The 26,363-nt window shown below is 40.6% G+C and overlaps 1 protein-coding gene across 1 annotated transcript in view; it reads left to right on the forward strand.

Moving 5' to 3' along the window:
• Window positions 1–10,267: 10,267 nt before the first annotated feature.
• The window catches only part of EDN3 (endothelin 3), a 34,402-nt gene continuing 18,306 nt past the window's right edge, over window positions 10,268–26,363 (forward strand). The window contains exons 1-2 of the mRNA XM_070940099.1: window positions 10,268–10,319; window positions 12,111–12,384. Of these exons, the coding sequence (XP_070796200.1) occupies window positions 10,268–10,319; window positions 12,111–12,384 (326 nt within the window). The remainder of the gene's footprint in view (window positions 10,320–12,110; window positions 12,385–26,363) is intronic.

Genomic DNA, 26,363 nt, shown 5'->3' on the forward strand with positions numbered 1-26,363 from the left:
CCCAGCCCCTTACAGGAGTCTCCCTTGCCCTGTTTTGGCTCCCAGGAACTGCAGGGAGGCTTGCTAAGGCCAAAATGGGGTACGGGGTGTGTGTGCCTAGCAAGACTCCCTGCAGTCCCCTGGAAGCAAAAACGGGCTGCCTGAAGGGAGGGTGGGGCTTCAAGGGAAAAAGAAACAAAGAAATCCTCACTATTTAGGGAGATCCCCACGTGCACTGAGCTTGAGTTGAGAGCTTATTGTAAGTGGCTGCTAGCTATCCTTGCTCAGACTAAGCTAATCAATAGTGGAGCTCTAAGAATGCCAAATGATCAATGGGCATGTTCTGAGTTTCAAAACATCTGGCTTTTCTTCCTCCTACCAAAGACCTTCTGGGATTCTTCACAGGAAGGGAGAAAGGAGAAAGGGAGGGAGAAAGAAAGAGAGAGAGGCGGGGGAGGGAGGGAGGGAGGGAGGGAGAGAAGGCTAAACCCTTTTACTCCCACTTCATCCTCACTGGAGATCCCCACTGCACTGAGCTTGAGTTGAGAGCTTATTGTAAGTGGCTGCTAGCTATAAGGATAGCTCAGGCTAAGCTAATCAATAGTGGAACTCTAAGAATGTCAGATGATCAATGGTCATGTTCTGAGTTTCAAAACGTTCTTCGGTTTGGTTTATCTGTCTGCTTGATATTCTCTTTACCTTCCTCCATTTATCTTGTTTTCCTTAGGCAAGAACCATGACCATATCTCTTGGTACTTATGGGGTTCATTATGAATACTACCTACGCTAACCCTTGACACTATTATAAAAAGATTTATAGCATTTTGGTGTTCTTATATAGAGAACTGTCCCACAAGATTTAGATCTAGAAGAACTATCAAACTATATCCAAAATGATTGAACCAGTGTATTTTAATGTTCCCTGGAATACTGCACAAAATTATCCAGTGGCTACACTAAGCTTATGAGACCAGTCCTAGATTTATTAGAACAAATAAGGCAGTATAATGTGGTCTATGATTGAAAGCCACATTTATAATAGTCAAACAGATATTCAAACCCAGTGAGTAAGTGACAGTTTGAAACAAAATATGTGGAAAAGATTCTGCTACTAGAATTCAGAAATAGTTTTCATGCTTTCACAGAATAAATAGGCTCTGAACTTCCAGGGATGGAACAAAAAAAAAAATAGTAATAGCAGGTGAGAAGCTAAGCCCTGAACAGCAAAAGTGATACCATTGCTATTAGCAAGGAAGCAAAGAGGAGAATTGTTATACTTAGTGATTTTGTATTATGAAGAATCAGAATAGTCTTTGCCAACTAGAGCTCATGGCTTGTGAACTGTATTGTCTCCCTGGAGCATAGGTTTAGGATATGACAGTGCAATACAACAGCTGCTATAATCACAACCCTTGGGCTTAGAAACTTTAGAATGGAAGCTAAAAAGTTGGAAGTTTGGGTAATATTCACATCCATTTTTCCTTAATCCATGGAAGAAGTTTCGAAAGAAAGAGAAACAAGCTTTAGCTTACAAAATGTTGTTAATAGATGCGCAAATTGTAGCCTTGATTGATAAGATTGTAGTCTACATGATCTGGATTATGGCTGCTAGGATGAGATGGGTTTCATTTTAGGAACACCTGGAAGGACACCTTTTACTGATTTAACCATGCCAGATTTAATTAAGAGGTTTGAAACTGAATTTGGTAGAAGTTGAAGATTGAAATTTAGAGATAAGAATTTCAAGTAAAAACCTATACCTTGCAGTATTAAGTATGAGAATAGGGACATTGGGTTATTCAATGACAATGTCAGGAAAAACATAGATTCATAAAGTTCATGACCTTAATTATCTATTAATGTTTAATGTAGGGAAATGCTTATGAAGTAAATGAAAAGAGAAGTATTGTAGGAAAGTAAATATATCTTCATTAACATAATTTGGATCTGGTAGGATGATTGCTATGGCCGAATTGAAGGATATAGTTTATTCTTATAGTTATTCAAAAGAAAAAAATAGCAGTAGGAAAAAAGAGGAGTTGCACTATACAGTATGTAATGGCTGTCTGTCTGTCTGTCTGTCTATCTTTCCATATACATCAAAGCAAATGAACAATACCAATACAGCAAGTATCTTGGGTAAAACAACAAGAAGATAAAATATAAGCAGAAGTGCTATTTGTAGTAGAGGAAGAGAAGAAGAGGATGTCCAATAGCAAGTAGATGGACAAGTGGATATGAGTGTCCCCTTGGAAGATCTGAGAGAAGAGGTTAGGGACAGATTGAAATGGAGAAACTTTATTTATATTTTGACTAGGAGTCAAGCATGTTTTGATGATACCTAATCACTATCTAGTAAGACTAATAGCAATCTGGATTCCAAGAGGAGCTGATTCAAGCACCCATGGATATATGCCGTGTACGTCTTGGCATCTCCCTAAAGAAATGCATTTTTTCACAGATTGTTGCCAACTACCCAATCAAGAGACTATCCCATCAGAGAAAGCACGGAATTGGTCCAAAAAGCAAAGGTGCAAAATAGTAGTGAATGGGATTTAATTACTTTGGCATCTGTTGGGAAACAAGTTCTACCAAGGATAATTTGTTAGAGAGTGAAGCAAGGCATCTGCAGGAGAGAGTCATCTATAATTTTATCTTAGCCAAAATACCTTAATGTAGATTACATTATGTAATATACATAATGTATATGTAATATACATTATATTATGCACAGAGCTCTCTAACTAATTTTTTCACTGTATTTTATAAAAGAGAAGTCTGGCAAATTCCAGTCTGCTCATACTGTATGTATATCCTTAGCCATAAGGTTTGGGACAGACAACTCTTCAGCTAATATCTCTTTGAATATTTTTCAATCTGTTATCTTAGGTTGGAAATGCCAATTCATGGTACCCAGTGCCCCAAAATGAAATGTATTCAAAACACAGAGAGACTCTTTGAAGATCATGCCTTTCTTAAGGAGCACAGAAAATCTGAGAGCATTCACAAAACACTGCAGGCAGAGTTGGGATTTTCACTTCTGTGTGGGCATACCAATACATAAACACTCTTGTTTCCTTGCTTATTAAGCAAGGAAGCTGCCTATTGCAGAGGCATTTCCTTTTACAATGGATTATTTTCTTGAGTTTGATGATATAGAATACTCCCCCATTTCTCATCTGAAAGATTTAGTACATTTCTTTTGGTAGCAAAACATGCAAGGAGTACTGCAAGGCTGGTAAAAACCCCTAGATAATTATATAGAAACTGTTTTTATATTTTAATATGTAAAGATCTTTACCCAAGTGATATAGGATCTAGTTAGATGCTTGTCTAATCAGAGACTTGAGAATTCAAAAGCAGGTAAGGTGAAAAAAGGGCAAGAAGCTTGGTTCATCTCATAAGTAGTAGGCCCTCTAATGAATTTTGTGGATTATCTTCAAGAATATGTAGTGCTAGATCAGGGGTATCAAACTCGATTTTATTTGAGGGCTGCATCGGGGTTGTGCTTGATCTTGGGGGCCAAGGTGAGCATGGCCAGGGTGGGCATGGCCAGCTTGATGTCACTCATCTCAGAGATGCATGTGGTGGCCTGAGCACTCTGCCAAAGAAAACAGGCTCTATTTTCTGCTGCAACAGCCTCCTACAACCCTCTGCCAGTGAAAATGGAGCTCAGGAGGGTCCTCCCGAGCTCCATTTTTGCTGGCAGAGGCACTACAGGCCGGTCCTTTGCTGTTTCCAGGGTGGCCCCGTGGGCCAGATCTAAGCACCCCACGGGCCGGATCTGGACCAGGGTAACTACAGTCATGTCAGTCTAACATCAATACTTGATAATATTCTAGAACAAACAAAATGATTGATTTGTAAGTATCAATGGAACTGTTTAGTGATTACAAGATTTCAGCGCTGATTTATCAAGAACAAATCTTGTCATACTGATCACAAGTATTCCATTTTTTGATACTTTATTAAATTATTTCATTTTATTTTCCTAGTAGATAATATTTATACTACATTTATATTTTGACTTTAGGAAAATATTTAATAAAATACCTCCTGAACACTATTTAGGAAGCTATTAAATCAATTGGATAGCATGTCACAGACATGTTTGATGGAACCATCATTAATTTGAAAACTATCCTCAAATAAGAGTTCCTTGTTAAACTGGAATGGGTATGAATCGAATTTGATCACGTATCTAGTATTATTACCATGCTTGTATGATTTGCAGATGGTACAAAACCAGGTAGGATAGTAGAAGAAAAAGCTCTCAATAAGATAAGAAATGGACTGAAATAAAATAATTAATGTTAAGAGAGGAAAATGTAAAATTACTTCCTTGCAGAGGAAAAACATCAAATCCATGAGGATAGGATGGAGGGTACTTGGACTGGTAATAGTACATATAAAACGAATCTTGAAACTGGAACTATTCATAAATTGAGTTTGAATCAGCCATTTTACCAACACGATTGTCAAAAATACAAGGGGATTTTGTGTTGTGCTATTAAAAAAAATAATAACCCAAACCAATGTGGGGCAAGAAGCAAGAATGGTCATCTGAAAAACGAAACCTATGTTTCAGGAATTATGCAACAAATAACTTTTTTCATTAATAAGGTTTTGTTATATTTCTAATGAAAATGTTTCATTTTATAAAGCTGGAAGATTCTGTCATTATTTAATTCTATAGATTAAAAGTTATTTATTAAAAGTAAAAAAAATACAAAGGGAGATTTTGGTTGCATCAACAGGAATATTATTTCCATATCTCTAGAATGAATTGTTCTACCTTATTCTGCATTGGTCAGTCCCCAATCTCAAGTATTGTATCTAATAGTGTGTCATGCATTGTTAAGAGTCAGTGAAACCAAAGTGAAGCATAATTAGAATCATCAGGAGGCTGAAAATAGATGCTATCAAGAAAGCCTGAAAGGATTGTATATGTCTGGCTCTAAACAAATGACTGAGGAGATAAACTAGAAGGAGACCAATTTATTCTCCATCATCCCAGGATGTAGGAATAGAGTGATGATCTTATATTACAGAAAGACAGATTTGGAATCATGTGAAAACATCCCTAACCATAAGAACAGTTCAACAGTATACCCAGGGAATTGATTCTTCTTCCCTGCAAGTGTCAGGTTATGTCTGAATGGCTTATTGGAAATGATTTAGTTTGGATTATAGGATTGAAGTAAATGACAACAACTTTCTCATTTTAAAAAAATAGACTTGTGTAATGATGCCTTATCCAACAGCATCAAATCATTTTGACTGAATTTAAAATGTCATATATACCATGTTTCCCCAAAAATAAGACCCTGTCTTATATTTTTTTGAACCCTGAAATAAGCGCTTGGTCTTATTGCCACGCGCTCAAAAGCCTGATTGAGCTTATTATCAGGGTATGTCTTATTTTGGGGAAACAGGATATGTCATCATATATAATGTATATATTTAGGAAGAGAAACACACTTGTGTGTCCAATCCAGATCTCTTTACAGATGTCTGTTCAGTTTGCTGATATTGTTTGTATAACTAGCAAAATCTTGAAGTTTTTGCGATCATAGCACAGTGCCTGAAAAATGGGAGATGTTGCTGTCAGCCTATAGTTTTCTTACTCAAGGGTTAAGTGATACTGTTTAAAACACTGTATTTTTTTTCTACTCTTTGATCCAAATGGATCAACAAAAGGGTTTATAAAAATTGAAAACTTACAAGGAGGATATGGAAAAAGCAGAGTATGCTGTTGTCATAACAGAAAAAAGGCCATGTTCTGTTGTTATCTTCCCTGGTATAAATAAAGAAACATCTAATCCATGAACACATGGGGTTTGAGGCTGATCATTCCTCAAGGATTATTATTGTACCACTTCAGTTACTAGCAACAACTGTAACAATAATATTAAACAAATCTTCTACTTGATATGAGGAAACAGCTACCTCCTAATTAACACTAGATAGAAAACTGGCTAGTTTTATGAAATATATTTTCTTTAGAAATGGCTGCTAGGACACAAAATTAATTGAATCCAGGTGCAGCAATGTGTGTGAGCCTTTAAAAAAAATCAGAGAAAGTACCAGACTTGTGCATTAATGAGGATGGACGAGGATGAGGGTTTAATAATAAAATGACAGGGTTTTTTTCAAGCTGATACTCTTCAGAGGTTTTTGGATATCAACTTTCATAATCCTTAGGCTTTTGAGAGGTATAGTCCAAAAATTTTTGAAAGAATGAAACCAAAGAAAACTGATATTTACTCTGATTTCTCTCAGGTAAATTAATGAAAAAATTGTGTACGAGCATCAAAATTCTCAGGCAACTATATTTTGTTCAGTAGTTGTATGCACAAAGAGTTTTTCAGAGCAGGATTCTACATTGCCTATATGGATATCCATGCTTCAGTTGTGTTATCAGAATGACATTCTGAAGGTACAGGGCTTGTCACTGGTGCATGCAGTTTTTCTACTTTTGGGAATATCTCAATTCGGCCAGCATAACATTGCTTTTACGAGAGATGTGAGTTGAATTCCTAAGTAAACAATAGTGACCCCAGGGTCTCACTGCTTTCATCAGAATAATGAAAGCAGTATCCCCTTCTCCATGGGGGAGACTACTAAGGCAATGCCTTTTAATTCCTAAATAAGTACCATTAGTAATTCTTGACTTCATTGCAGCTTCAAAATGCTTATCTGGGCTAATTTATGCCTATTTATATTAAATTTATATACCATTCATTTTACTATCAAATGACACTGGGTAGCTTACAACATCATAAAATAAGAAAACAATTAGAACATTAAAACAATTAGAGTCCTTAAATTTTCTTCAAGTTTGTTGTTTACCCAATTTAAAGAAGAGCACCATGTCATCTTTCATGTGATTTTTACCTGGTACCAAGGTAACCCAGAGATTGACATCTTTTTTAGCTTGTGTCCCCTTTGTCCGCCTCATTTGTTTCTGTGACTCAATCTTTTTGGATATATACAGAATAGGAAATTAGAAAATTCATCACTTGATAATACTAGTATTCCATGTTAGCAATAATTTCAGTTGCAAAGTTCTGCCACTATCCAGCATTTCATCATTACCCGATCATTTTTGGCTTGTGTCCCCTTTGTCAGCCTCATTTGTCTCTGTGACTCACTTCCATAGTCACTCTTAAGATATACATCATAAACTGTAGCAGTTTTCAATATTTATGCTTCTGAAATTAGCACAGAGAATGTGAGGATAATGACAAAATGATTATATGCTTGGGTGGGCCCTCAGGAACTTATGACCCCCACAAATATGACATGTTCCCTGGGGGGGAGCTTGTGGCCCATGTTTGGGAATCACTTATATAATTCTACCCAATTTGCTGATTTTCAGGGCCTGGTCATACATAAGATTAAAGCCATTCTTGCTTTAGGAAGCAAATGTAAATACAGGCGTTTTGTTCTTCTCAGATTGCAGGTGATATCTTTCCCTTCCATCAAAATAATCACACTGAAAGGAACATTTGATCGGAAACATTTTAGACTTTGAGAATTTAAAAATATTTTATTTACTTATTTTGACAGAGTTATTTTTCTGCAATGAAGGTTCAGTCAAATCCTTTGCATTATATTCCAAAGAACGTAATTGGATCCAAGCCCAGAATTGGGGTGTTTTATTTCTGAACTTTGATTGCACTTAAAGAAAGTGTTTAGTTACTTCTAAAGCTGACTTTGCTCTTGGGGCAAAGACCAAAGCACTCCTTCTTTTCTAAGGGTCTGATGAAATGCAAAGGGAACATACTGTACCATATTTTTGTTTTCTTCTTTAAGAAAATCCTTCCTTGCCTGTATAGAATCCAGACTATTTTACAAAATTGCTCTTGTTACATTTCTTTAATAAATAACAATTAGATAGAAAATTCTGTAAATGTTCACACCATGATTAAAACAATGATAAGCAGACAATCATTTTGGATATATACAGAATAGGAAAGTAGAAAATTCAATACTTGATATGCTAGTATTTCATGTTAGCAATAATTTCAGTTCCAAAGTTCTGCCCCTACCCAGCATTTCATAATTGATCATTTCAAGAAGTGCTGTTTTTAAAGCTGTCAGAAAAAAACTTCATATTACTATTGAGCACTTTCAGTAAATTTGGAGCACCACTTGAATACTATCTGCATTGACAAAATCACCATCAGTTAATTGCAAAAGGCACCTTTACTTGGAACAGCTTATATCCTACAATGATACTTTTAACACCACCAAACAATATTTGCCAGGTCCTTGGGAAGGATTTGATAGATGGATAAAAACACCAAATCCAGTCTAAACATCTGACTGACTATTAACTAGCAACCAACTATTAACTATATTTCTCAAACCGTGCTTTTTGTATGTGCTGCGCTTACATGTTCCTGATCTTCAGTTTTATTGTACTTTTGAACCAAATGGTTCCTTAATAAAGATTGACAAGTTGGGCTCTTGTCCTTCAGCACAAATTCTAGGCAGTGTAAATTATTTACCAGTGACAGAGAGTTGTGTGGTGTATTGTGGCAGTGGCTCTTCTGTAAATGAGGCATAGTTGCTTGTGGCAGGGGCATTTAGCCACACTTAGGAGCTGCAGATTTTTAGAAGGAACTTTTCAAGAGCTTTGTGAATGTATTGCATTATTCCTGCTAATGTCATCTGGCATTAGCTTAGATTTATTTCCTCTGTACTTAATGTTGTGTACATTTTTGATATATTAAAAAAAGGCCATGACAGAAATAAATTAACTGACTCTTCCTTGTGAGCACCTGGCTAGCCAGTTTTGAAAGCAAATCCTATTGGAAGTTCAATAAATGTCACTGGGTACCCCTTTTTCAGCCTTACTGATAAGGAAGATGATGGCTAAATTCACACAAGTGTACCAACATATGGTTGGTTGCTTTGGCTTAGCATTTTGTGTGAATTGTGTTGATTTAGCAGACTAAGTTTATACAAATCCTTGTTTAGCATGTGTGTGACCCCAACCATGGAGAAAGCATACTTAGTGAGTTTTTTCAACAGGGTGGGGATGGTGAAACACTGAGATATCCTGGATGCATATCCTTAATTAAGCCTACCTATATCAGAGATGCTTCATTGAAACGAAGCTTTATCTGGCTTGTTTTAACTATAGCTTGACTGAGCCATAATAACTAAATGCATGCAATGCACATCTGGTGTAATTTTGGTTTAGCACCCTGTATGAATCTAGTGGTTTGTGAGCTATCATTTAAGGAAGGGGTGGGCAATCCTTTGCATGGGTTGGGTGGTGGTGGGGGCGCTACATATTTCTATGTAGTTTACAATTTTGCTAGTTTTGTGAACTCAGCCAATCACTGTTAAGTTCACAAAACCATGGCTTGGCTTAGCTTAGTCAAATCAAACGATGGCCCTGTTCGATGTTGTAAACGCAACCTATATTTGCCTATAGCTGAGCCGGGCAGCTCCGATGTTTTCCACTGAAGTCTTTCGACAAATCCTTTTACAGAAACTCATTCTAGTCTTTCTCATGGGTGGGTACCCCTTGAGTCCTCGCCAAGGGACTCTCTCAACCTTGACGGACCTCAGCACGTAAAACCGGCCTAAGGCATAAGCAACCAGCACCAGGACCTCTGGGGGAGCCGCGCCCCATCCTCTCCCGGGGTTCCCCGCCCCGCCCACAGCAGAGTGAAGCGCTCCCTTGAAGTGCGGCGTTGCACTCGCCGCACAGACTCTCGCTTTCGGCTGCAGTTGGCTGGTCTGGCGGTCTCGGCGTGGGAGCAGCGCGTGCCGGCTTGTCTTGCCTCGGCGTCTCGTGTGGGTGAAGTGCCGGAGAAGCACAATGCGACAGCCTGGACAGACGAAGCGATAACAGCCAGGCGATCTCGCTTGGAAACGGCTCTTTGCTCGACGGCGTCTAATGCGCTCTTCATTTTATTTGCCTGGAAAAACAAGAGTCCAGTTTAGGATCGGATTGAAGGCTGCCGAGGAAGAGGGAAAGGAGCGAGAAAAGAGCAGGCGAGCTATGGAGCGAGAGGTGGCTTTGTCCCGTTTGCCTCTTTGGGACTAGCTTACAAAAAAGAGGAAGTGGAAGGAAGGCTCCCCGGGCGTTTCGAGACTCCAGGTGCTGAGAAAACCTGAGCGCGCGTGGCAACGGCAAGTCAGCCAGGAGAAATTTGACGCGCTGCAAATATTAACCGGATTTCGATTTGTGATTTATTTATTTTTGATCGCGTTTCTCTTGCTCTCGGAATTTGCGGCAAGTTGAGAAGCTTGCAATCTGGATTTCATGGAGCGGGGATTCTTGATACTGGTTGGACTTACATTTCTCTCGAGCGCAGGTAAAATGCAAGGAAAAAATAATTAACCTAATAAATAAAAAATTGCGTGTGAGAAAGAAGAGATGCCTATTTCGACTGATGATTTCTGATCCGTTTCTTGACAGCGGCTTTCAGTTAGCCGCGCGAAAGAAAAGGTGCTTTTTCACCGCGGGCCTAGGCAAGTTGGCTTGGAATTTGGTTGCCCCGAATACGGGCTGGAAAATTACTGCCTGGACAATGGGCATCAGAATGCAATCGTAGGACAATTCAGACGTGAATTGCTTCGTAAATAAAATTGTTTCGAGCCTCGGAGAAATCGAGGCATCCCGAATAAATCAGGAAAGCAATACACTTCTTTAAAAAACAATTACATAATTATAACAATTTTAATGTTTTTGAAGCATATAAAAAGGCAAGATGCTACATCGGACAGAGAGTTTTTAACTTCCAAAATCACACTTTTAAAGCTATCCGTTAAATTTTTGAAAGCTTTTTAGTTAGCCAATTTTGTTAAGATTATCTTTTATCCCCAACCACTAATGCTAGTCCAAAGGAAATATCCAGAAATATTTTTTTTGGTTCTGCACATCAAGAGAAAATATATTTTTCTCTTGACCTGTGGAACGAAACAAAAGGTGTTCTGCCTTGAGCAAAGGAGTTGGACTAGAAGACTTACGAGGTCCCTTCCAGCCCTATGATTCTATAATACTTCTTTCTATCAAAAGAGATCCCTTCTTTATAAGGTGTTATGTTGCTGATATTATATGTAGTGGCCAAATCGTGTGCATTTGGTTCTGAAGAAAAGAGAATACAATTTCTTTTGTTAGGCGTTGTGATGGTGGAGAGGCAGACTCTGAAACTGGCACCTGAAAATCCTAAAATAAGAACTAGCCAGTAGCCCAGAGATGATAAAAACAGTCTTGGGTGGAATTTGGAGGTGAGAGCCCTTGCAGGCCTTGCAGGCTTGTTGTGACAGTATCTATCTAGAGTGCTTTCAAGATGGAAAAACAAAATACTAACATTTCTAGCTGAGTTTGTTTGAATGAAAAAATTGCTTCCAGGATTCTGGGTTGGAGTTCTCAAGAGCCTGTTGAATTGTGTTCAGAAGCCTCTTAGCTGCTTTTTGAAATTTAGGATTATGCTTTTGTGGAACCAGGCTGGCTTTGATCTCATTTGAAATCCACCCTTTTAGAGAATGCTTAAAATGCTGGGGTTTCAAGATGTTTTCTCAGCAGCTACCTCTTTGAGCTCCATTACTATAGTTGAAGCAGCCTTTACATAAATCTTTGCAAATTGCAAATGGCTCTTCAAATTACAGACCACCTGCCTGACAGTAACAAACACATTTGATGCCGTTCTCTTTCTAGTGTATAAATTGTTACAAACTAGGGTTTCTCTCCCCTTACTAATCTACATTTTGTTATATATGCTAAAAGTTTTGGAAAAATCAGTTTTGTTACATTTATCCCAATAGTACTGTTTTATTAGCCATGCTGATATTTTTTTAGTGCTGCATTATGATTAACTTTCTGTTTTGCATTTATCTTTCTTGATCTCTTCCCCAGCTTTCATTCATTACCGTGAACTTGAGGTGGGGGGCATCTGAGTGGTTTCTGTTTAAATGTTGCCTGATGATTTGTCACAGTTGTAATTCTAGAAGTTGAGAAAAAGAAATCCAAACCTGACACCACTTACTTTCAAGATGTGGCACTGGGAGTTTTGTTGCAGGACTCGACTGCTTTGCTAGGAACAGTTTCTATCTAATTTGGCCTCTTTTTCCCCACCCCCACTTCCCCCCTCCACAATTTGCAGGTTTCTCGCTACCCACCTCTCATCCCCTGTTGCTTCCCAGTGTGAGCAGGAGTAATAGCACAGGGTTGAGATTTCTGGGGCTCTCAGAGAGAGTCAGAAAAGAAACCAGCACAGAACCCGGAAGGCTGAATTCAGCTACCAGCTCCAAACTGGACAACGTGACTGACCAGGGGAAGGTCCACCACAGAGCCAAACGCTGTACTTGCTACACCTACAAAGATAAAGAGTGTGTTTACTACTGCCACCTGGATATCATCTGGATCAACACCCCAGAGTGAGTGGGGGGCATAGTGCCTCTATAGGGAGCTGGGGTAAAGGGATAGGTTGGCATTTCAAGTGGGAAAAGGATCTGGGGTGCTTTCTTTTCCTCAGATAGAAATTAATTCTGCCTCATTTCAGCATGTGAAGTGTTGTGTCTAAGAGGATAAAACCACTTATGTAAGTTTCTGTTTTCAAGGAAAGTATATTCCTAAATTCCAGATGCTGGAAGAGAAATACTTTCTGGAGAAGTGGAATTGGTTAATATTGTATGAAAAGGGTTGGGCTTAATAGAAGCTTATTGCTATTTATTGGGTTTATGCTCCACCTTTTCTATAGAGGCTCAAGGAGGCATCCCAAATATATTGATGAAATTTGGTAATCAAATGAGTCCAGTGATCCTAGTCTAGTGAGGGTGAACCTTTGAGGCTTGGTGTGTCTAACTTGGCTTTGCTGACCTGATGGCACCCCCATCCCTCCCCAAATAAAAGAGAAACAACCCTATTTGATAGATGCCTAGAATATTCTTCACAATACCCCTACAGACCTCTCCTGCTCTATTTAGGGCTACTGGCTGGCTATCTGAGGAGGTGATAGAATAGTAAAATATATTTTGCTGCCTTTATCCCCATGTGGAAAATAGCAATAAAAAATTTGACCCATGTTCAGTGGTCTTTGTTGTCCAGCAGCATTTCTGATGTTTCATTTCTGAGTTCCTCAGAGAACCAAAGGGGCTCCCTGGGATCCAGACCCAGAGAGCGTCCCACAGAGGCCATCATTGGACTCTCATTCCAGGCAGCAGAAAATAATCATTTGTTCAACGACTGTCCAAAGTTAGGATAGTGCTGAAAAAATGGACATATGACCGGTCCTCTCACTTACCACCATTGCATTATCTCACATGATCAAAATTTGGGCTCTTAGCAATCAGTGGACATTTATGACAAAGTATCTTAATGATATCTCTCTCCCATCTCTGCCCTTTTGGCCATCCTGCACAGAAGGTGGTGGTGAAGAGGCCTCTGACCTTAATAGGTCTTCCTTGTACTTCTTTCCCCTCATCATCCTGGGGGAATGGTGGCACCAGATGCTCTGTTGTTGCTGGACTTGTCCTGGGCTCTCACCTCAACTATGAGAGGATAAATAAAGTACGGAGGAAGGTCTGCTGTACTGTTTACTAGATTATTTAGGATGGTCTGTGTACTTTATTTAATGTTTTTAGCTCTTTTATGTTCTTTCCAGTCCTCTGTGCCCAGATTCCACTGGAATTGGGCAGCCAATAAATTTAATACTTTAAATTAAATTAATATTTACTTAAAAGTAAGTAATAAATAAAATATATTATAAGTAATAAATTAATAAAATACATCAATACAGCCTGCTTTTCTCTTTAAATGACTAGTCTTGTTTGTAAGACCTTTTCACTAACTGCATTTTAGCATCTACTTTTAAAAATGTAAAATTGACATCTGCTGTCTTTGAAGTGAGTTGAACTTCAGCTCCCATCATTTCCAGGCACTGCATCCTGCTGGGGTATACCGTATTTTTTGGAGTATAAGATGCACCGCATTCATCTGGGTAGCGTCCTTAGTCTGGTCAGCTTCAGTACATTAGTTTGCTGGTTTTTTATCCCCTCTTGGGGATAAAAAACAGCTTCTAAGGCACAGCTGAGAGGAAGCAGCAATGAGAAAACCAGGCAAAGCATGGGGAGATCGCTTCACTTGGCTAACGCCTAGTTAGGGCTGAAAAAAAAGCTTCTAAAGAACAGCTGAGAGTCAGAGCAAAGCATGGAGATCGCTTCACTCACCAGCGCCTCATTAAAGCACAGCGGAGAGTCGAGGGAGCAGGCAAAGCTGGGAAGATCGCTTCACTCGCTAGCGCCTCGTTAGGGCTGGAAAAAAAGCTTTGAAAAAGCTATATTCGGAGTATAAGACGCACCCTAATTTTCAGCCTCTTTTAAGGGGGAAAAAGGTACGTCTTATACTCTGAAAAATACAATACTTTATAATCCAAGGACTGCTAGGGACAAGAAATTGGGGGGGTGGGGTGGCTCTGCAAAGGGATGCTGCTGATATTACTCCTGGTAGGATCACATGCATCTGATAGCTTCAAGGCAGTTACTATTCACTGCAGACAGTGAGGCTGCAGGTAATTGTATTACTGCTGCAAGCCACATGAAAATAATAATAAAAGATGCCTATAAGACTAACAAGTTAATATTCCCATTGTAGGCTAGATTCTTCAAAGGGTTTTTCTTTAAGACCTCAAAAGTATTCCTTCTGCCTTCTTTTAAAAATCTTTCCAGACATAGCTTTTGTTGATTTATGAGACATAACCTGTCTTTTGTTCAGAAAACAAGGAAACATACAAAAGCCTTCTGCAACAAACCTGTGAAGTAGGTTGACTTAGAGAAAGTAACTTTCCGAAAGTCACCCAAGAATCTTATAGGATTGAGAAGAGACTAGAAGTTTTTTTTTTTTTAATTTGATTTATATGCCGCCCTTCTCCGGAGACTCAGGGCGGCTTACAATGCGTTAAGCAATAGCCTTCATACTTTTGTATATTTATACAAAGTCAGCTTATTGCCCCCACAAACTGGGTCCTCATTTAACCTACCTTAGAAAGGATGGACGGCTGTTCCCCCACACCTTTATCCCTATAACATTGTTGGCTTTCAAAAAAGTTTTATATCCTGCTTTCCCTCTGGGAGGTTCCAGTTTGGTGCAGTGGTTCAGGCATGGGGCTGAAACTGAGAGAACAGGAGTTTTAGTCCTGCCTGAGGCACAAAGCCTGCTGCCTGACCTTGGGCCAGTTATTCTCTCTCAGCCCTATGAAGGAGGCAGTGACAAACTTCTGAAAAATCTTGCTAAGAAAACTGCAGGGATTTGCCAGGGTTCAACACTGACCTGATGGCACATACGAGAAAGATAGAGAGAAAGAAAGGGAAAAAAAAGAAGAGAGAGAAAGAAAGAGAGAGAGAAAGAGAGAGAGACTCTTTCTAGGAGCTCATGGTGGCCATTGAGCGCTCCTTTCTTGCATTCCCCACCACCACCACCAGAAAAACAGCCCTATGAGTCAAGTTGGGCAGAGAAAGAATGAATGACTTAAAAGTTTTCATCCATGGCTGAGGTGGGATTTGATCCTGTGTTTCGTCACTCTTAATCCAATACCTTACCCAGATATTATAAAACATCAGCCACTTGACTTTGCCTGGAGCTATGCAACAACTTGCCAAGGATTGGGGCTGAGGTGCACCACAGGTTAGGACTCAAAGCCTGCTATAGGATATGTACCTTCTTATCTTATATTCATGTTAGCTTCCCTCTTTTCTTTTTGCCATGGTTCAGTGTTTCCCTGAATATCCTATTATTCCTAGCTAAATACCATCTATCCCTCATTTTCCCTGAAAATACTGATGATATGTGGCCAAAAATACTGTATACAGGGGGTACCAGGCTCATAAATAGGAATGTTTCACAGTATTTAATACAAAGTATTCTTTGCTATGCTAGGCCTTGCTAGATCTCATTTGTTGTTCACAGGGCTAGATGCTAACTGCTTTGGGAAGGGTAGAGTGCAAATCTTTCAGTTGCAAAGTTTGAAGACCCTTACAAACCATAAGGACAAAGTCTTGTTTAGCAGTTGTCAGTCAGGTCAACATTTTTGATTAGCATTGTGTACAATGGCTCTTTGCAATAATTTGGCATAAGTCTGCACTTCTCTTGTTAAGCCCTAATAGATACTGGAACAGTGGTGGGTTGCTCCTGGTTCGACCCAGTTCGGGTGAACCGGTAGTGGCGGCAGTGAAAGTCTACACCCACCTGCCCAGACATCATCAAAAATGCTCTGCACATGCGCAGAAGTGCCATGCGCTTGCAAAGTGAGCAAGCATGCAAGGGCGCTACTGATAGCAAACCGGTAGCACCGGGATTTGAAACCCACTACTGTACTGGAAGTAATTGGTTAATTTTCTCATGTCTTTATTTGCCTAAGAGATCTGTTAATATTTGAGTGACTTAATGAATTATCTTGTTTAAAATATGTAACCTCCTCTGAAGAATGCAGCAAACCGCTGAAACCTGCTGATCAATTTAAATAATTAAATTCAAATTGAAAATTGGGATTTTATTTTCCAGTATCAGGTAACAATTATAGTATTGTTAGGATTTGAATATTTAGAAAGCCTGCAGTGATCCATTCTATCAGGTCCCTTTCTGTATACAATATCATATGGATTCTGCACTACAGAAATGAATATCCATTGGTATTCTACAAATATGTTGGAACTGGTGTCTAATCTATTAAGGCTGTGCAGTGCTTCACAAGAACCTCAAAGACATTATGTAAGAAATGATTTGTTATCAGTGTGGGAGAGAATGAAAGAAAAACATTATTTGAATATTCCAGTGTGGCTTTCTACAATAGAAGCAGTGACATACCCAAATATTGTGAATATGGTGAATATTGTTAGATATAAAGACATTTTGACAGATCAGGGAGAACTGAAACAAAAACAAGAACTAGAGAGTCAAGGGATTGAGATAGATTGGTATACAAGACTGCAAATACAATCAAGATATGAAGCAGATCATAGACAATATGGCTTTAACTTAGGGAAATCAGAACTGGATGAAATATTGACAGGAACAGATGAGAAAATGATTAAGAAATTATATGATTATTTATTGAATATTAGACTAGAGAATGAAGAAGTAAAAGAAACAATGATAGTATGGGCAAAGAATTTTGGATACACCATAGAATTGGAGAAATGGCAATAACTTTGGGAAAGAAACTATAAATTAACAATGGCAACAGCCTATAAAGAAAACTTGTATAAGATGTTTTATAGATGGCATATGCCACCAGAAAGATTAGCTAAGATGTTTAAAGATAAATTAGCTAAGTGTTGGAAATGTCACCAGTTGCCAGGATCATACTATCATATGTGGTGGTTGTGTAAAGAAACAAGACAATATTGGGTGAAAATACAAACATGGTTAGAGGGAATGTTGCAGCAGATATTATAAAAATGTACACAAAAGATGAAATAAAAATAAATAATAATTGAATAAGAAATTGAAATGAGAATAAAGATAATTAGAAAATTGGGGCTGCTCGAATACCAGTTTAGATTTAACTGAAAAGGGAAACAACAGGAGAGAGGGGAAGGTGTAGAGAGAGAGAAAGAGAGAAGAGAGGAGAGGAGAGGAGAGGAGAGGAGAAAGAAGAAATGGAAAAGGAGAGGAAGAAAAGGGAGGGGAAAGAGGAGCAGAGGAGAAGGTTAGAAGGAGGGAAGAAGAGAGGAGTGGGGGAAGAGAAAGGGAAGTAGGAAAGAGAAGGAGAGGAAGAACGAAGGAAGTAGGAGGAGAAAGAGGAAGGAAGAGAAGGGGAGGGGAGGAGAAGAAGAAAGGTTGGAGTAAAGGTAAAGGGTAAAAGAGCAGTCCTGAAAAAGTAAAAATGAAAAATGAAGGTTAAAAGAAAAGATGAATGAAAAATGATGAAAATGACTGTACATGTAAATGTGTTATGAGAAATAAAAATAAAAAACTTTTTAAAAAAAGAATTTCAAAGCTTGCAGAAGTGTGAAGTTATAACTCTACAATTGTGTTGCAGTTCTTGTTTGATCCATTTAAAAAGGTGGAGCTGTTCTTAAGGGTCACAGACAGACAATACATTTGTATCACTGCATGTGCTGAAACACTTTTTCGGGATCATATTTGAAATGCTTCATAGCCCTACAATTGAACGTGTAGATAAATTTAAGTTTCCATTAAAATATAGCAATGGAGCAGGAAAATATCCTCAGGGAGAAGAGATCCCACAAATAAACCAGCTATATGTCATTCAGAGCTTAAAGGTGATAATCAGCACATTGAAAGCACCTGAAACGAAACTGTAAGGCAGTACAGTTCATGTAAGAGTGGTGCAACATGGACAAATCAGGTGCCCAAAACTATGTGTGCTGCTTTATTCTGGACCAGTTTTAATTTTGGGACAGACTTCAAAGACAGCCCTATATAGAGTGTGTTGAATTAATCTAACCAGGAAGTTACAGAATAACAGAGTAGGAAGGGACCTTGGAGGCTTTCTAATCTAACCCCCTGCTCAAGCAGGAAATCCTATAACATTTCAGACAAATGGTTGTCAAAACTCTTTTTAAAAATCTCCAGTGTTGGAGAACCCACAACTTCTAGAGACAAATTGTTCTACTGATTAATTGTTCTAAGTGTCAGGAAATTTCTCCTTAGTTCTCAGTTGCTTCTCTCCTTGATTAGTTTTCATCCATTGCTTCTTGTTCTACCTTCAGGTGCTTTGGTTAATCCCCTCTCTTCTTTGTGGCAGCCCTTCAGATATTGGAACCTTGCTACTCAGATATTGGAACACTGCTACCATGTCACCCTAGTCCTTCTTTTCATTAAACTAGACATACACAATTCCTATAACCATTCATATGTTTTAGTGTCCAGTCCCCTAATCATCTCTGTTGCTTTTTCTGCACTCTTTCTAGAGTCTCAAAATCTTTTAAAAGTTGTGTTGACCAAAACAGGATGCAATATTCCAAGCATGATCTTACTAAGGCATTATAAAGTGGTACTAACACTTCATGTGATCTTGATTCTATCTCTCGGTTAATGCCACTTAGGACTGTGTTGGCTTTTTTGGAAGCTGCAGCACACTGCTGGTTTATATTTAAGTGATTATTCACTAGGTCGCCAAGATTCCTCTTGTAGTTATTACTATTGAGCCAGGTACCACCTATTCTGTACCTGTGCATTTGGTTTTTCTTGCCTAAATGTAAAACTTTACTTTTCTCCTCATTGAATTTCTTTTTGTTAGATGGGGCCCAGTGTTTTGGTCTGTTGAGATCCTTCTGTATCTTGAGACTATTTCTGGAGGGTTGGCTATTCCTGTCAGCTTGGTCTCGTTTGCAAATTTGATGAGTTTCCCTTCTATCTTCTCATCTAAATCATTGATGATGATATTGAAGAGTACTGGGCCTAAGACAGAGTCTTAGGGTACCCCATTCAATACTTCCCTCCATGTACTGTAGATGCTGTTCCATTAAGGATTACATATTGAGTCAGCCAGTTACGAATCCATCTGGTGGAGATGCTGTCTATCCCACATTTTTCTATCTTATCAAGTAGTAGGTTGAGGTCTACTTTATCAAATGCCTTACTGAAGTCCAAGTGAATTATATCTACAGCATTTCTCTAGTAATTTTGTCACATTGTCAAAAAATGCAGTAAGATTCATCTGGCATGATCTGGTTTTGACAAACAGATGGTTTATCAAACTGGTTATTACTTTATTTATTTGTTCAACTTGTATGCCGCCTTTCTCCGAAGACTCAAGGTGGCTTACAATGCATTTAAAAACCATATATAAAAACATTAAAAATTAAAACATTAAAAACAATTAAAACCCATTCACACCATTCATGGCCGGATCTCACCAGATCGCAACAGCGAGATCAATGGCCCCAGGTCTGCCGGAAAAGCCAGGTCTTTACCACTTTTTGGAAGGCCAATAGGGTGGGGGTGGTCTGGATCTCAGGAGGTAATTGGTTCCAGAAAGCCGGGGCAGCCACAGAGAAGGCCCTCCCCCGTGGGCCCACCAGCCGGCACTGTTTAGCTGACGAGTCCCGGAGGAGACCAACTCTGTGGGATCTTACTGGTCGCTGGGAGCTATGCGGTAGAAAGCGGTCTCGAAGATAACCTGGCCCTGAGCCATGTAGGGCTTTAAAGGTAATAACCAACACCTTGAATTGTGACCGGAGACCAATAGGGAGCCAGTGCAGCTCGTGGAGAATTGGTGTAATGTGGGTATACCTAGGTGCACCCACGACAGCTTGCACGGCTGCGTTCTGGACCAACTGTAGTCTCCGAACACTTTTCAAGGGTAGCTCCATGTAGAGTGCATTGCAATAATCTAACCATGAGGTGACAAGGGCCTGAGTGACTGTGAGGAGAGCCTCCTGATCCAAGTAGGGTCACAATTGGTGCACCAGGTGAACCTGTGCAAAGGTCCCTCTAGCCACAGCTGACAGATGTTGCTCCAATCTCAGCTGTGAGTCTAGGAGGACACCCAAATTGCGAGCCCGTTCTGAGGGGGACAATTTCTTCCCCCCCAGAATCAAGGATGGACAATCAACATAGTCTTTAGGAGGCAATACCTACAGCCACTCGGTCTTGTCTGGGTTAAGTCTGAGCCTGTTGACTCCCATCCAGACCCTCACGGCCTCCAGGCACCAGCACATCACATCCACCGCCTCATTGAATTGACACGGGGTAGAGATATACAGCTGGGTATCATCAGCGTATTGCTGATACCTCACCCTGTATCATCGGATGATTTCACCCAGCGGCTTCATGTAGATGTTAAATAGGAAGGGAGAGAGGACCGAACCCTGAGGCACCCCGCAAACGAGGGGTCTAGGGGTCGACCTCTGTCCTCCTACCAACACCGACTGTGACCGACCAGAGAGATAGGAGGAGAACCACCATAACATGCCTCCCACTCCCAACTCCCTTAGTCGTCCCAGAAGGATACCATGGTCAATGGTATCGAAAGCCGCTGAGAGGTCAAGTAGCACCAAGATGGAGGAATGACCCCCATCTCGGGCTTGCCAGAGATCATCCATCAGCGTGACCAAGGCAGTTTCCGTGCTGTAGCCAGGCCTGAAGCCAGACTGAAAAGGGTCTAGATAATCCATTTCCTCCAATGACTGCAGGAGCTGAAGTGTTTGTTTGCCTCCATGTATTGATGTCAGGCTGCTAGGTCTGTAGTTTCCTGGACCCATTTTTTCCCTCCTTTTTTGAAGATGGGAACCATATCAGCCCTTTTCAAGTCCTCTTGTAGTGCCCAGTACTCCAGGATTTTTGAAATATATGGTTCAGTAATTCTGCGATCATGTCTGTCAATTCCTTCAGAATCTTGGGGTGTAATCCATCTGGTCCTGGTGATTTGAATTCATCCAGAGTGGATAAGATATTTTCTAACCATGTTCCTGCTTATTTTGACTTTCATTCCTATTCTTCATATTTTTATAGTATTTTTATAGTATTTTTTTGATAGGTTGGACTGTTTTTTCCTTCTGTGTAAAGACAAATGCCAAAAATGAGTTAAGCATTCTTCCTGCTGCAGTGCTCGTCCCCTTCTTGCCATTTTCTTCCATTAATAGGCCAATCATTTTCTTCACTTTTTTCTTGTTTTTTTAGATGTTGGAAGAAGCTTCTTCTTTTTTGTTTGTTATTTTTGACTTTTGTCACAAGCCCTAGTTCATCATTTTGAATTAAGTTCAAAATGGTTGCCATTTAACGTATGCTGTTCTTGCCTGCATCTTACACCATGTGTTGGTCTGTTTTTGAGGCTTCTCTGCATAGCTTCCACCATGGCTCCTCCTAGTAGCACATAACTTCATAAAATAAATCTAGATATTTGTCTTTTTTTAGAAGCAATGTTATTCTTTGCACCTGATGTGCAAGGCATATGTCTCTAGGAATAACCTCTTAGGAGTAACCTCCAGCCTCAACAGTTGTGGTTTGAATTCTACTCCTGCCAGAAAGTGAAATATTTTTCTGGGTCAGAGACCAGGAATCTTTTCAGGTCTCAATTGTAGCCCTGCCCCCCCAACTCACCAAAGTTTTGTGAAATTTGTGAGATAACCTTGCGAGATTTTGATTCTATATAGACATATGGAGATAAATCACATTTACACACTATAAAAAGAGGGGAAAAAAACCAAAGGAAAAAAAATACACTAGAACACCTCTTCTCCTAATAATTGGTTACTTCTTATAATTAAACCTGCAGCTGACTTGATGCCTGTATAAAACATTTTTTACTTGAGGAAAGCCTCCATTAATGCCTGAGTCTTCGGAGAAAGGCGGCATACAAGTTGAACAAATAAATAAATAAAAATTGTAAATAATCTCGTTATATTTTTCTATAAGCATAGGCATTTAAGTAATTTTTATTAAAGATAGTCCTCACTTACTGACTATAATTGGGACAGGCAAGTCAGTCATTAAGCAAAGTTGTTCCTGCCCTGCCCGAAAAGAAACTTCTGATGGCTGAAGAGATTCGTCACCTATTGGACATCAGGGCCATCGAGCCGGTACCCAGCGATCAGCAGAGGACCGGCTTTTACTCTATCTTATTTCTGGTGCCCAAGAGTTCGGGGGGCTGGAGGGGGATACTAAACCTCAAACGACTGAATTCATTTGTCCTGTACCACAGGTTCAAGATGCACTCCCTCCAATCGATCCTTGGAGAAGGGGACCACTTATAGTCCGTGGTTCTCAGGGAAGCATATTTACATGTGCCGATTCATCCTGCTCACCGGAAATATCTGAGGTTCGAGTATGCGGGCAGCCACTTTCAGTACTGCGCCATGCCCTTTGGTCTCTCATTGGCCCCCAGGACCTTTACCAGGTTGGTGGCGGCTGTGGCAGCAACGCTCAGGGTGATCCCGGTATGGGACCTCTGTTACCTCGATGACATCCTAGTTCTGTTGTCTTCTCCAACCCAGGCAGCACACGACATGGACTTAGTGATCACTGCATTCCAACGGCATGGGTTTTCAATCAATCTGCCAACTGATTCCCACTACCCGCCTTCTCCACCTCGGGAAAATGATCGACTTGGTCAAGGGGCAGGTGTTCTTGTCCCCGGACTGAGTTCAAAGCATCAACAATTTAGTGCGGCAAGTGGTTGCCCAAGTGGTTGTCAGTTCCATTATTGCTCCTGTCACAGCTGCTTGGGAAGATGGTCTCATGTATCGCCATCGTCCCATGGGCTTGTAGACACACCCGTCCCTTGCAGTGGTTCCTCCTTCCTTTTCAGCGGACGGGGCGCAGCAACTCGACATACAAGATGACCTTGCCTCCTCAGATTCGTTTATCCCTCTAGTGGTGGATGTCGCCGGCCCTACTGAGGGGCTGCTATTTCCTGGAACCAGACTATCTGGTACTGACTTCAGATGCCAGCCTTTATGGCTGGGGCACTCATCTTTTCGAACAGGTGACGCAGGGCCGATGGTCCCCATCAGAACAGACGAAAAGCATAAACTGGCTGGAGCTGAGAGCTGTTCGTCTGGCTCTCCGTCATTTTCAGCCTGTCCTGCAGGGACAATATGTACTGATTCTCACGGACAACATGTCTGCAAAAGCGCATATCAACCGGGAGGGGGGCACCCGGTCCAGGCCCTTGATGCTCGAGGTGGAGAAGTTGATGAGTTGGGCAGAACGTTACACACTATCAATCAAGGTGGACCACATATCTGGCACCTCCAACGTTCGGGCGGACTGGCTGAGCAGGGAGAGGATTGATCCTGCAGAATGGCAACTTCACCCCCACCTCTTTCTGGAACTATCACAAAGGTTCGGTCTTCCAGTGATAGATCTCTTCACCAGTCCACGAAACCCTCAGCTCCCGAGGTTCCTTTCTCACTTCCCAAACCCTACTGCGGAGGGTTGCAACGCTCTTCGGTGCCGCTGGCCTCCTGGCCTGCTATATGCATTTCTCCCCATTCCCCTTATCCTGAAGTTTATTCGGAAGATGCTCAATGAGCGAGCTGAACTTCTACTAGTAGCTCCCCATTGGCTATGCCAACCATGGTTCGCCGACCTGGTGGCGCTCTCCATCACCCAGCCGTGGGTAATTCCTCAGCATCGGATCTCTCTGTGCTGGGGATCATATTCCATCCAGAGCCTCAGTGGCTCCAGTTGACCATCTGGCACTTGAGAGGGTCCTATTGAGGAAGGACCACCTCTCAGAACGAGTAATCCAGACTATCCAAGCATCCAGATGGCTGTCTAAAGCCCGTATTTATGGGGCCTCCTGGAAGGCGTTCTGCACCTGGTCCTCAAAGCAGCACGTTGACCCAACATCGGCCTCCATTCCGGACATTCTCAACTTCCTGCATGCAGATCTGGATAAAGTTCTGGCTCCATCTACCTTGCAGTGACAGGTGGCAGCTTTGTCCACGGTTCTCACTTGCGCCCCTTACCAGTCGCTGACACACCATCCTAGGTCCTAGGATCGGGGCTTCCTACATGGCACCACGAATTTGCGTCCGCCAGTGGTGCATCACTACCCGTCCTGGAACCTGCTGCTGGTTCTACAAGCTCTCACATCTGCACCATTTGAACCGCTGGGATCCATTGACCTCAAGTTTCTATCCTTCAAGGTCACCTTCCTCTTGGTGATTACATCCGCCAGGAGGGTTTCGGAGCTGACAGCCTTGTCCATCAGGAAGGACTTCTATATATTTCATGCTGATAGAGTGGTTCTAAGGTTGGATTCTTCGTTCTTGCCCAACGTGAACTCCTGGTTAAACTGGGCCCAGGAGCTCATCTTGCCTGACTTCTGCCCGACGCCACGGCATCAGCTGGAGGAACACTGGCACACCTTAGATATGAGGTGGGCTCTCCGTTGGTATATCCAGTGGACGGCCTCCTTTTGCCGGACCGAGGCTGTTCTGGCCTCCTTTCATCCATCCTCTATGGGTCAAAAGGTCTCTACATCCATGGTGGGATGGTAGATAAAAATCTGCATGTCGACTGCATATGAGCTCAAGGCCAAGCCTCTTCCTGGCAAGATTTTGCCCTATTCCACCCGTAGCGCAGCCACTACGGAAGCTTGGGCTACCCAGGCTTCTGTCTCTGACATTTGTCGAGCGGACACTTGGTCTTCCATTTCACCTTTTATACGTCATTACAAGGTCGATAGTTATGTCTCGGCTGAGGCGTTGTTTGGCAGGAGGGTGTTGCAGACTGTGCATTTGCCCTTAGCCTCGGGGAGCAGTCAGCCTCCCATCCAGGAGGTTTGAGTTTGGGTATATCCGATCCATGGATTGTAGGAGCAGCGCATTGGAAAACGGACATTGTCTTACCTGAACGTCCCTTTTCTGGGCGCTGCGACTACAATCCACACCCTCCCTTTCGGCTTCCTGCACCCGGTTTCTGGGGCAGCCTTGTGTTTCAGAATTTGTTTGTGTCCAGTTCCTTGTAGACCTTGGTTGGCTGCACCTTCGTGACAAAGACTGACGTGTCAATGGATGAGGGGACATGGTCAAGGCACGAAGAAAGAATTTTTTTGCACTCAGTTCCTGTCAAGACATGAGGAAGAATACCCATCCATGGATTGTAGTCGCAGCGCCCAGAAAAGGGACGTTCAGGTAAGACAATGTCCGATCCATGCATTTTTGATCAACATTTAATTCAATTTCCAAAGAACTTTGCATGACATTTTTTTGTTTGCAACTTTCCATAATGAACACTTTTTTCATTGACAGTTTTGAAGGTTGGAACAATATTGTAAAATCTGGAGAATTGCGTTCTTGGAAGTATAGTACTGCTGATTTTCAAACAGTCTTTCTTTTTGAAATATGGGTATTAGCACAATTTGTTATAAAATAATTATAATAGATGTTTTTTACTAGTTCAGTAGGAGTTCAGCTGTCTTGGAAAGTGTTCAGTTATTCCAGTTTACACATAGTCAAATATCAATGGAAACATTAAATTACAACCTTTCTAACATAAATTGCACTGGCAGTTTCTTTGTGAACTTGTAGTATTCCTTTTTCCATATATTTAAAAACAGCAATAAAGTGAAAGTCAATACATTAGGAATAAGAGAACTCCCATCTAATGTTTTAAGCGTTAGCTTTTGCAAATTATAATACAATGAAGCAAAGGTTTTACCATTTTTTCCCTCATAGAATAAAAATAGAATAGAATTACTGTTAGTTTTGTCCATATTCTTTCTTCCTATCCTTCTGAGTTATTTCAACAGTTTTGTTATATGTAATTCACAGATGAAGTGATATTGCTTTTCAGGCTATAACTAATCTTTATGTGTTTGACAGTTGGAAATCCTTGGAGAAGAAACTAGATTTTTTTCATAATGTGACAATTTCAAAAATTATCCCTGAAGAAAGATTCTTTTAAAATGTGTAATATTTTTTTTATTTTTCAAGTGAATTTC

This window comes from Pituophis catenifer, unplaced genomic scaffold, assembly GCF_029215685.1.
Source record: "Pituophis catenifer annectens isolate HBS135680 unplaced genomic scaffold, rPitCat1.0.hap2 SCAF_3, whole genome shotgun sequence".
NCBI classification, from domain to species: domain Eukaryota; kingdom Metazoa; phylum Chordata; class Lepidosauria; order Squamata; family Colubridae; genus Pituophis; species Pituophis catenifer.